Raw genomic sequence first — 10335 nt, 5'->3', positions numbered from 1 at the left:
AAAACTAGGGATGCCAGCTGCAAAAGCCGTCGGCTTTGCATCAAAATAGACGAAAGCTAAAAGCATAACTCAAACCCACCTGCTCCAAAAAAGCTCCCCCCAAAAATCCCACCCTGATATGAATGATGTATTCAATGCCTGCTTAAATAAAATAAGTCATTCTCCCCACTTCCAGCTGAGAATGGAGCTTCCATGATCATGCGCAGTCTATCTGTGACTGTCAGATCCTGGGCGGAAGGGGGCGCCACAGAGGATTCCCTGCTCCAAGAGAACAACCCAGAGGGTAACCCTGGGGGCAAGTCACACTCTCTCAGCCCCAGGATAGGTTGGCCTTAGGGTCAGCCAGAAGTCTAAAAGGGCTGCATTTCCCCAGTGAGGAGGATGCAGCTCCAAAAGAACAAGCGATGAAGTTGCACTTTTTACAACCCATGCAAAAATGCAGCTTCCAAAAAGCAGCTGCCCTTTGCAATCTTTCTTTTTTCCTTTCCCTTCCCTTCCTTTCCCAGACAGGTTTCCTCCTCCTTTGGATCCGAGGCCTTGGTGGCTTCCTTCCTTCCCCTTCCCTTTCTTTTCCTAAACAGGTTTCCCCCTTTGGATCCGAGTACTTGCTTGCTTCTGTCTGTCTGTCTGTCTTGTCTTTTTCCTTTCCCTTCCTTTCCCTTTCCTTTTCCCCCCTTTCCCAGACAGGTTTCCTCCTTTGGATCGAGGAAGCCTCGCTCCCTCCCTCCTCTTTCTTTCTTCCTTTCCTTTCCTTTCCTTTCCTTTCCTTTCCTTTCCTTTCCTTTCCTTTCCTTTCCTTCCCTTCCCTTCCCTTTCCCAGCCAGGTTTCCTTTTTTAGATCCGAGCCTTTGCTTGCTTGCTTCTGTCTTTCTGTCTTTTTCCTTTCCTTTCCTTTCCCAGACAGATTTCCTCCTTTGGATGAGTCCTTGGTGGCTTCCTTCCTTCTTTCTTTTTTCCTTTCCTTTCCTTTCCCAGACAAGTGTCCTCCTTTGGATCCGAGTCCGTCCTTCCCTCCTTCCTTGCTCAGGGCTCACGAGGTCCTCCTTCCTTCCTTCCTTCCTTGCTGAGCCAGAGGGCAAGGCTGGCAGTGCTGGGCTCCTTCCTGGCTGCCCTCCTCCAGCCTGAGCCTCTCCCTCCAAGGCGGAGGTGTGGCCAGCAGCAGAGAGTGGTATAAAGTCCAAAGAATGAGCCGCTGGCCCTTTCAGTGCATGCAGAGAGAGTTCCCCCTCGCTGGGAAATCCAAGCAGTGCTTTGCTCTCTGCCAGCCATCTCCCAGCTCTTGCCTCTCGTTTTGGCCTGTGTGCCACCATGCCCTCGGGAAGCGTGCCCGTCACTTTGCTGCTCCTGGCTCAGGTGGGCTTCTCGGTCAGCCTGGAGGCCATCCAGTGCCCGCCTTGCTCAGAGGAGAAGCTGGCCCGCTGCAGGGCACCCACTGGGTGCGAGGAGCTGGTGCAGGAGCCCGGCTGCGGCTGCTGTGCCACCTGCGCCCTGGCAAAAGGGATGCTTTGCGGGGTCTACACCCCTCGCTGCGGCTCGGGGCTGCGGTGTTACCCGCCACGAGGGATGGAGAAGCCCTTGCACACACTGATGCACGGCCAAGGGATGTGTATGGAGCTGGCCGAAGTGGAAGCCATCCAAGAGAGCATCCAGTCCACAGGTAAGAGGACACCTGGCGGCTGGGCACACGGCACACTGCTTGGCATAAGGGGACACTCCCTGTGCCCTCAATAGAGAACAACTTTTGATACTGTACATTCCAGATGTGGGGAAAGGCCTGTCAGACCTGTTTTCTGATATGCAGTCTTCAGGCTGCCAGCTCTGCTGGGCATTGCCATGCCTATTCATTAATGCCTGCCAGTAAAGTGGCACCATCTCATCTTAAATTGGTGCTGCTTGGCCTAAAGTGGCAAGATGAATTCTCCCATGCCCTATGTCTGTTGGGAGCCCCAAGAGAGAGCTTTGTGTTGTCTTTCTGTCTAACAACATCTGCTGCCAGTGCAAACATAGAAATAGACTGTCCACAAGATCAAATGCACCTCTGGCACATAGTCATAAGGAGCATAATTGTCTTCCCTTTGCAGGTTGTGTGTCACATCTTTTGCATTGTCTTCTGGGGCAAAGGAATACCACTCACCTGTGCAGGTACAGAGGCAGCGAAAGAGAGCGTGCGAGAGAGCTGGAAGGAGAATTCTGCCCATTGCTCCACGGGGTGATATTTGAAAGCCATGCCCACCTAATTCCCTGTTGTGCTATTGCTGCTGCAGAATAAGCAGTGGCTTCTCAGAGGCGTAAATACTTGGGAAAGAGCCCATGGCTGCAAATAAGAGCAATCTCCAGTTCTTTTGTCTGATCATTGTTTTCAAGGCTGTCTTGATAACAGTTGGGCTTAGGCACATGGTCAGTAGGAGGTGTTGCAAACCACCTTGCTATAGATTGTACAAAGGAGGTGGTCTGTCACTGTAAAGCCTCAGATCCTCATGATCTCCTTTTGCAGAGCAGAAATTCCTGTGGTCACGTTCAGCTTCCCCCTGTTATTGCAAAAGGGAGGTGTGCAGTGCTTGCTCAGAAGTAAAGCCCATTGAGTCCGATGGGACTTACTCCCCGATAGTGTGTATAGCACTACATACTAAAGCATGGGACACTGACAGCACCATCCTTTCTTTATTGGAAGGCTTTCTTCCAATAAAGGCATGTAGGACTGTAGCCTGAATGGACTGGCGAAATGGATGGGATTCTTCCACCCACACTTTCAATGCATGCTAATGTAGGTGCTACGGAGCTGGAGAAAGGCATGCATCAGATAATAGGGTGCTACACAAATATGGTACCCTAACACCACTTTAGCTGTCATGGCTTCATCCAGTGACAATCCTGAGATCTGTAGTTTGCTGAGGTTCTTAGGATTCTCTGCTGTAGGTCAGGGTGGGTAGGAAAGAGCTCTCTAAATTCTAAATAGCCCACCAAACTACAGATGCCAGGATCCTATAGGAGTGAGCAATGGTTATCAAAGGGGTATATTTGTGCAATGTGGTGGCACTATTAGATATAATTTGCATACACTCAGTAACCTGAATTCTTACTTCATGTTAGTTTGGAAGAGTTGTCCTGCCCAAGCTCTGCACTTGTCCCTAATGCAGATTGGTGTCGCTTCTTCACCCAAATGCATTTAATGAAAGGCTAGCCTTTTCCTATCCTTTTCTAAGCTCCCCTCTTCAAAACCCCTAACTCTGAAAAGCAGTTGGAAGTGCAAGAGGTATAATTAATTTGTCCCAACTGAGCGACTGTAAGTATGCCTTTTAACAGCACACCCATCTCTCTGCCTGTTTCCTCTGAATTAAATAAATCCCAAATAATTATGGCTTCTCGGCAGCTAAGTCTCTAATGTATATTAACATCTCTATTATGCTCACAAGCTTGGAATGCCCTTAAAAACCCTTTCACCTCTTTTCTGTGGAGTTGCCAAGGCTTTGTCCCCTAAAGCTTGCAAAAGTTTTTTTTAACTACAGCTCCTGGAAACTTTTATGCTGCCAGAAGGATTCCGGGCAGCTGTGCTTCCAAAAAGTAACTTTCCTGAGCTCTCCTGGCCACCCTCTGTTGTATGTCTGACAGCTTTGTGACAGACAGAAATGCAACAGATGAAGCTCCTGTGTGCTGACTGCTCCCCTAGTCATGGTATTTCCATGCTCAGGGCCGGGGAAGGAATGTGTGCTGGAATTTCAGCCTGCCACGCTACTGTCCAAGACACTCAAATGCTGCCAGAGAAAAATGTGGCAGGCCCACCCTTTTAACTAGCCTCACTGTGAGTATGAGGCCCCCTTGCAGACACAATTCAGGTGCGTGAGGCCAGAGCTGGATTCCAGCCCCCAGAATCTGAGATTCTGGTAGTCCATAAGTAACTTTTTCAAGAGCTGTGCCGGGAGCGATGTAAAGGCATACATGCCAATGGCATGATTATGTAGGCAAAGACAAATTGTGGAGGTATTAGTCCCTGTGGCTGATTCATTGGAGACTTTCCCTGCCCTTTTTGGTGATGTGACCTGGAAACATGGGGATTGTACCATGAGAAAGGGGTTGTATGCTGCTGAGAGCGCATGTGAAGGATTTATGGTGGTCACAGTTATGGTAGTTCTTTTTTTTAATATGGCATGGCATGACCTGAAGGTTTTGAAATTGGGCTGCAAGTAGGGATCAATGTTACAGTTACTCCAAGATGAAATACTCATGCATACAGAGAGTGGGGTTAGGTTTGTGTCTGTGAACCTTGATGAAGGATATGATGGGAAGGACCTTTCTGGTGAGAAACTGCTGTGAGAAAGAAAGGAGGCTAAAAAGCCATATATAAAGCCTTCCATGGATCAGATGGTGGTTGATCAATCTTATTGCATAGGGCACCTGACAGGCATCTGGATCGTGCTAGAGTTAGGTAGTGGCAAAAATACAATGGAGCCCCCTCCTGCTAGTGGTAGAAGCAGTAGCAGATATTAGGATTTACAAGGGTAGCCTGCCCCAACTTGTCTCCCTCCAGATGTGTTGAACTTCGTCTCTCATCATCTTCAGCATGCTGACAGGAGAGGTAGTTTAACATCTCGAGGGACCCAAACTGAGAAGTGCTGATGGACTGGAAAATAAGACTGGAACTCCTTATCCAAGGAAGTCAGATTGGCCTCAAGCTTCCGGCGGGCAGCCAAAACAGTGCTGTTCCGCATGGCATGCAACATTTGAAATTTCTATTTAATCTATTTCAAAACTGGATCTTAGGACAGTTTTTAGACTGCTTTGTGTATTTTAAAAAGGGTGTTTTTTTTAAAAAAAATATTTCTGTTGTTTTAATTGCTTTTTATTTGTCCATCACCTCTGGAGCCTTTGTGGGCTGGAAGACAACACAGAAATACTTAAAATAAACAGATAAATAAGAGGACTGGGTTCTTTTGCTTTTAATAAGGATTTGAGCAGATGCATTTGGCATGCTGGACTGAGGAATGTGTGGAAATCCCTTCCTTTCCATGACTGTTAACAGTGTAAAAGCCTTGTCATCCTCTCATTCTGATTACAATATGTACACTCATATTTGTTCATTGCCCCAGAACAAGAGTGCCAATGCGGTGTAGTGTTTATAAGGGCTTGGAAAATCTAGATTCTAGTCCCCACTGCATCATGTCTCCCAATGGGTGATCTTAGGTAGGTCACACATTCTCTGGTGGTATATGGATATAACCAATAGATAAAGGTGCAAACATCACAACATAACATACATTGCAATTGGAGAGCCTGGCCTTCTGACAAACCGTCTTGAAGTGTGGGTAGTCATATATAAGTAGTATTTAGTTATGACTGATCAGTGCCTCTGACCTGAAATATCACAAGAGTCCTAGTGGCTGACAAGAAGGTTGCACACATTTCCAGTTTCCACAGTATACAACTGCATATTAAAATGAGAGCTAGGCTGATACTGGAGAAAGAAAGGTTACCATGATCTCTCTTTCCCTGAGAATAAAACATACAGTTTGGACTAAATCAGGGGTGGGACTAATGGGGTGCTCATGATGTTGCTGGACTCTAACTCCAAGAATCTGTCACCACTGGCTATATGGGTTAAGGCTGCCAAGACATGTAGCCCACCATTTGGAGAGCCATGAGATTCTCACCTCTGGACTAAATCTAATTTTAGTCTCCATGCGATTAGTTCTACTCAAATGAAAGGAATTTGTTGGCCACACTTAAGTAAGTCCCATTGGTTCCAAAGGGTCTGCTGAAGCTGAGATTAAAATGTGAGGTAGACCTTTATGGTAATCTGAGGAATGACTGCAAGAGAAAAGTTTTGCCACATATGAGGATAGCCTCCACAAGTTTAGAGGGCTCTGGCAACTTTAATATCAGTTTGATATGCAGAAACCATGCATTTAGAACATGTAAACAATCATGCTAATTGTTTCAAACCTGTCAGCTGTAAAGCACACAGCTATGAGGACCAAGGTCTGACTTAAGACTTGGCAGCTCTGAATTCTCAACTGGTAATGCATGTGATATAGATTCAGTGACAAACTTGAATCACAGTATTAAAGTATTTATTACTTCTTTAAAAACAACTTCATTGTCAGTCTGTACAGTAAAGTAAACCTGCAAATATTTAAGCATTTTAAGTTTCTCCAATGTAGCTGATAACACATGAAACACTGTGTTTTGCAAAATATAAAAGTTGTTTCACAATGGTCTTGGCTAGTTTCTCTATTCTCAGGGGACAACTTTTATCTGCATACTAATCCAGTGTATTGAAACCATAAAAAATAATTTCAGCTGCATCCACACTGCAGAAATAATCCGGTTTGACACAACTTTAAGTGCCATGACTCAGTGCTATGGAATCCTAGGATTTGTAGTTTTTTTGTAGCACCAGAGCTCTCTGAAAGCGAAGGCTAAATGTTTCACAAAACTGCAGATCCTAGAATTTCATAGTATTAAGTCATGGCAGTTAAAGTGGCATCAGACCAAATTATTTCTGCAGTGTGGATACAGTCTTCGATTAAACATATAGTATAGTAATAGATTATCATTATAAATCTAGAACAGGGGTAGGTAACCTGCGGCCCGTGGGCCGGATGCGGCCCAGCAGGGCCTTGGGACCGGCCCCAGCCTGGTCCTGCCGCCGATTGCCGCTGGAGCCTTTGGCCTCTCGTGTGAGGGTATGGGGCTTTTGGCCTATCAGGAGTAGGCGGGCAAGGGGGTCAAGCGGCGGGCAAGGGGGGCAATTGTCTATAGAAGCCTCAGAAACATGCATTTATATTAACATTTTTTTAAAAATCAGCAATTTTTTTCGTGTGTCCTCCATTTAAAAAAACATGCCCTCCATTTGAAATTTTGTCCTACATTTGTCCCGGTTTATTTATTTATTTAATTTTTTGCACTGTTATTTATATAATATGGTTGCTGTACCCACAATGTCTTTACAATGCATGGACCATATTTGTTCAGAAAAAGATTTTTCAGGTCATTAGCATGCTAGAGGACCCATGTTCAGGTCCCAGCATTTCCAGGTAAGTTGTTGTTAACTGCCATCAAGTTGAGTTTGACAAGGCAACCCTTTGAATGAGAGACCTCCAAGGCATCTTATCACCAACCATCATGCTCAGGTCTATAAGACTCAGGGCCATGGTTTACTTGTTTGAGTCTATCCATCTGGAATGAGCTCTTCCTCTTTTCCTGCTTATTTCCACCTTGCCAATTTCCTTGCCAGGTAACCTGACTGTTTCTACACTGTACAGTGATAGCAACTTGATACCCCTTTACCTGACATGGCTTCATCCTGTGTAATCTTGACATTTGTAGCTAGCTCCCCTGAACCCCAGCAAGGAATTCTAAGCTCCTCACCAGATTACAAATCCCAAGATTCCATTAAATGGAACCATGACATTAAAGTGGTATCAAAGTGCTGTAATTGTGTAGTGTAGGTGCACCCTAGGAAAGAGAACTGGCTGAAAAGCATGGAGAGGTGTGATCAATTAGTGTGAATAGTACTGCTCTAGATGGTTACATGGTCTGGCACAAAATGAAACAGCTGGTCTAGCTTTGAAAAGTGATTTTCCCCTCGATGACATCTCTCAGAATCCCTGGCCAAAATGCTGTGTTAGCATGCTAACTTACTATGGGCTGCAGCTGCTGTAAGAATGTTAGTAGCTATGAGTGAGAGCCTAAGAACTAAATCCAATTGCTAGACCCATTAAATCGATGGAGCTTATGTAAGTGTTGATTTATCAAGTTCCTATTGATTCAATGTGTCTTCTTTGGGCTATTTATTCAGTTTATACTCTGCTTTTCTTCTGGCATGGAACTTAAAGTGGCTTGTAATAATTTAAAATAATTGAATTGATGCGCAAGGCTGCAAACCTATACAATGTATGGAATACATCCTTACCTGGTAGTAAGCAACACTGAGCTCAGTGGGGCTCAATTCTAAATAGACCTCTGTTGGATTTTGTTATAAGAAAATCCAAATACACATTTTGCAGAGTTTCTTTGCCTTTCCAGAATATACTTGAAGTAGCAGTATGAGGATGCTAATATTGACAAAAAATACAGTGATTCTAATACTGAAATATACAATATTACACAATGTGTAAGAAAAATTCCTGCTAAATCTTGATTAAAGCTCAGTAGGCGACTGTGAACCAAGTTGCTGCAGAGGCAAGTTAAGATTTCCAGGTTGTCAGTTGGCCAACCTTGACTTTCAATCAAATAAGCAAAATTACATTTGTATCTTACTTTTTCTCCATTGAACTATATGAACTACATGAATCTCCTGCTCCCCTCTTCATCCTTACAACAGCCTTGTGAGGTAAGACAGGCAGAAAGAGAGACACATTGGGTCACTTGATGTCTTCCGCTCTCTCCTTCACAGGGTTGTTGTGAATATTGAAATGGGGGAGATAAAAGTGAAGACGATTGTAAGGCATTTAAAATTCCTTGGGGCCCATGGTAATAGAGGAATCATGGCATGGAAGGTGAGTTAGAAAGGTGCTTTCATATTGTACATCTTTGGTAACCAAAGGGATCTTGGAGCATCTTTGAGACTAAGGAGTTTATCGCATGAAGGAGATCGGGGATTTATCCTGTGAGCATCCTGGAAAAATTGCGTAATTTTGTGAAACGATTTCACACAGTGTCACACAAAACCTGCCATTAAAGTGGGCGCAAAGAAGCATTAACACACACCTTTTTGCTTTTGAGATTTCCGTGACAATGCATTTCTGATATCACTTTATTTGCGCAATTGCGTGTGATAATCATTTGTGCAATTACTTGCCATTTTTGCTTTATTTGAGGAATGCTTTAAATGAGCTTTAGCCTTTCTTTAATGCTGAAATTCTCCCATTGTGATAAACTCCTAAGTGAAAGAAGTTGTAGAATAAGCTTTTGTAGACTTAGCCTACTTTTTCAGATGCATGGAGGTAAGGCAGACAAGTTTAACCCTGTATCATGACTGATGATGGGTACTAGAGCAAATCAAGCCTTTTCTTTCATTAGAAGCCAAAATGACAAAACTGAGGCTATTGTACTTTGGGACATATCATGAGACAGAATGCATACCCTCCAACTGGCCTGATTTGGCAGGGTGAATCCCAATCAATCATTTATCATCTCACCTTTCCACCTGCTTTTAAAATGTCCCAGTTGCTCTTCTTTCCTTCTACTTTTCCCTCTTAGTGCTCAACTTGCTTCAGTCGCTGCAAACTGAATTCAAAGTATAAAAGCAGTTTGCACTCAGAAAACTCAGCAGTGAGAGAGGGGGCAGAATCTCGCACTTCCTGCTAGGCTCCGTGTGTCTTAGCTTGTATGTTCATGGAGTGCAAACTGCTTTTGTGTTGAATTCATTTTTCAGTAACTAAAATAAGCTGAGGACAGAGATAGAACTTGAGAGAAGGAGAAAGAAATGGGGGCATTTTAAAAACAATTGAAAAAGTAAGAGAGCAGGAGATTTATTGGGATTGTCCCTGCCAAACTGGGCCAATTGGAGGACATGGTTTTGAGTATCCTGAGAAGGCAGTAAATGGTTAATTGTTTAATTTATTGTGATGGTTGCACTGGTGGTGATTTACAGTTGTGGAGAAGTATTTGTGGGACTGTCTTCCTCATGTGCTAAAAAGTAACTTGACTGGCTTTGTGTGTTATGAGCCTTGGGCATTATGCATCCTAACTTGGGCAAATGGAAAATACCGTTGCTGCTGCCTTAGGCACAAAAAGTCTCATATGACTGTGTCCAGTATCTGTCAGCTGCCTAATAGTTGTACTGAGCCTGCCAAATAGCCCGAGTGGTAGGAACGTAGTGCATTTTCCTCACATGGACATATGCAGTGGGACAACGTGTCACCTGACACATTTTAAGGTGTCAAGACTGTTAAAAAATGCAAAATGAAGAAAGCCAGAAAAATAATGATATTTTGTTGCAGGTTTCTGGGATCTAGTAGTGTTCTATATGGCCTTTTCATGATTGGGCAGACTAAGGACTGGAGCACAGCTTTGGCACAGCTTCTGGACTCTTAGGATGCATGCCTCATTGAAACAGTATACCTCCAAAGTGAGCTGAAGCAGCTTTATTTTGGCCTGTCTGTATGGGGCCTTTGAATCTCTACTTGGCCATGGAAACTCACTGGGTGAACTTGGGCAAATCACACTCTCTCGGCCTCAGAGGAGGAGAAGGGCAAACCCTCTCTGAAGAAATCTTGCCAAGAAAACCCCATGATAGGTGAGGCTTAGTGCCACCTTACCGTAGTCAGAAATGACTTGAAAGTACACAATGGGCCTAAAGTCAGACACCAGCAATTGTTTCCTTCCTTGCAGCTG

At 44.3% G+C, this 10335-nt stretch overlaps 1 protein-coding gene across 1 annotated transcript in view; it reads left to right on the top strand.

The window, feature by feature from the left end:
- The first annotated feature begins 1225 nt into the window (after positions 1–1225).
- IGFBP4 (insulin like growth factor binding protein 4) overlaps positions 1226–10335 on the top strand; it is a 55942-nt gene continuing 46832 nt past the window's right edge. Inside the window, exon 1 of the mRNA XM_089531866.1 lies at positions 1226–1657. Within this exon, the coding sequence (XP_089387992.1) occupies positions 1309–1657 (349 nt within the window). The 5' untranslated portion in view covers positions 1226–1308. The remainder of the gene's footprint in view (positions 1658–10335) is intronic.

This window comes from Sceloporus occidentalis, unplaced genomic scaffold (assembly GCF_023333645.1).
Source record: "Sceloporus occidentalis isolate IW3139 unplaced genomic scaffold, rSceOcc1.0.p SCAF_7, whole genome shotgun sequence".
NCBI lineage: Eukaryota > Metazoa > Chordata > Lepidosauria > Squamata > Phrynosomatidae > Sceloporus > Sceloporus occidentalis.
The sequence above is the reverse complement of the archived record's forward strand: the minus strand, read 5'-3'. Positions and strand labels throughout refer to the sequence as shown.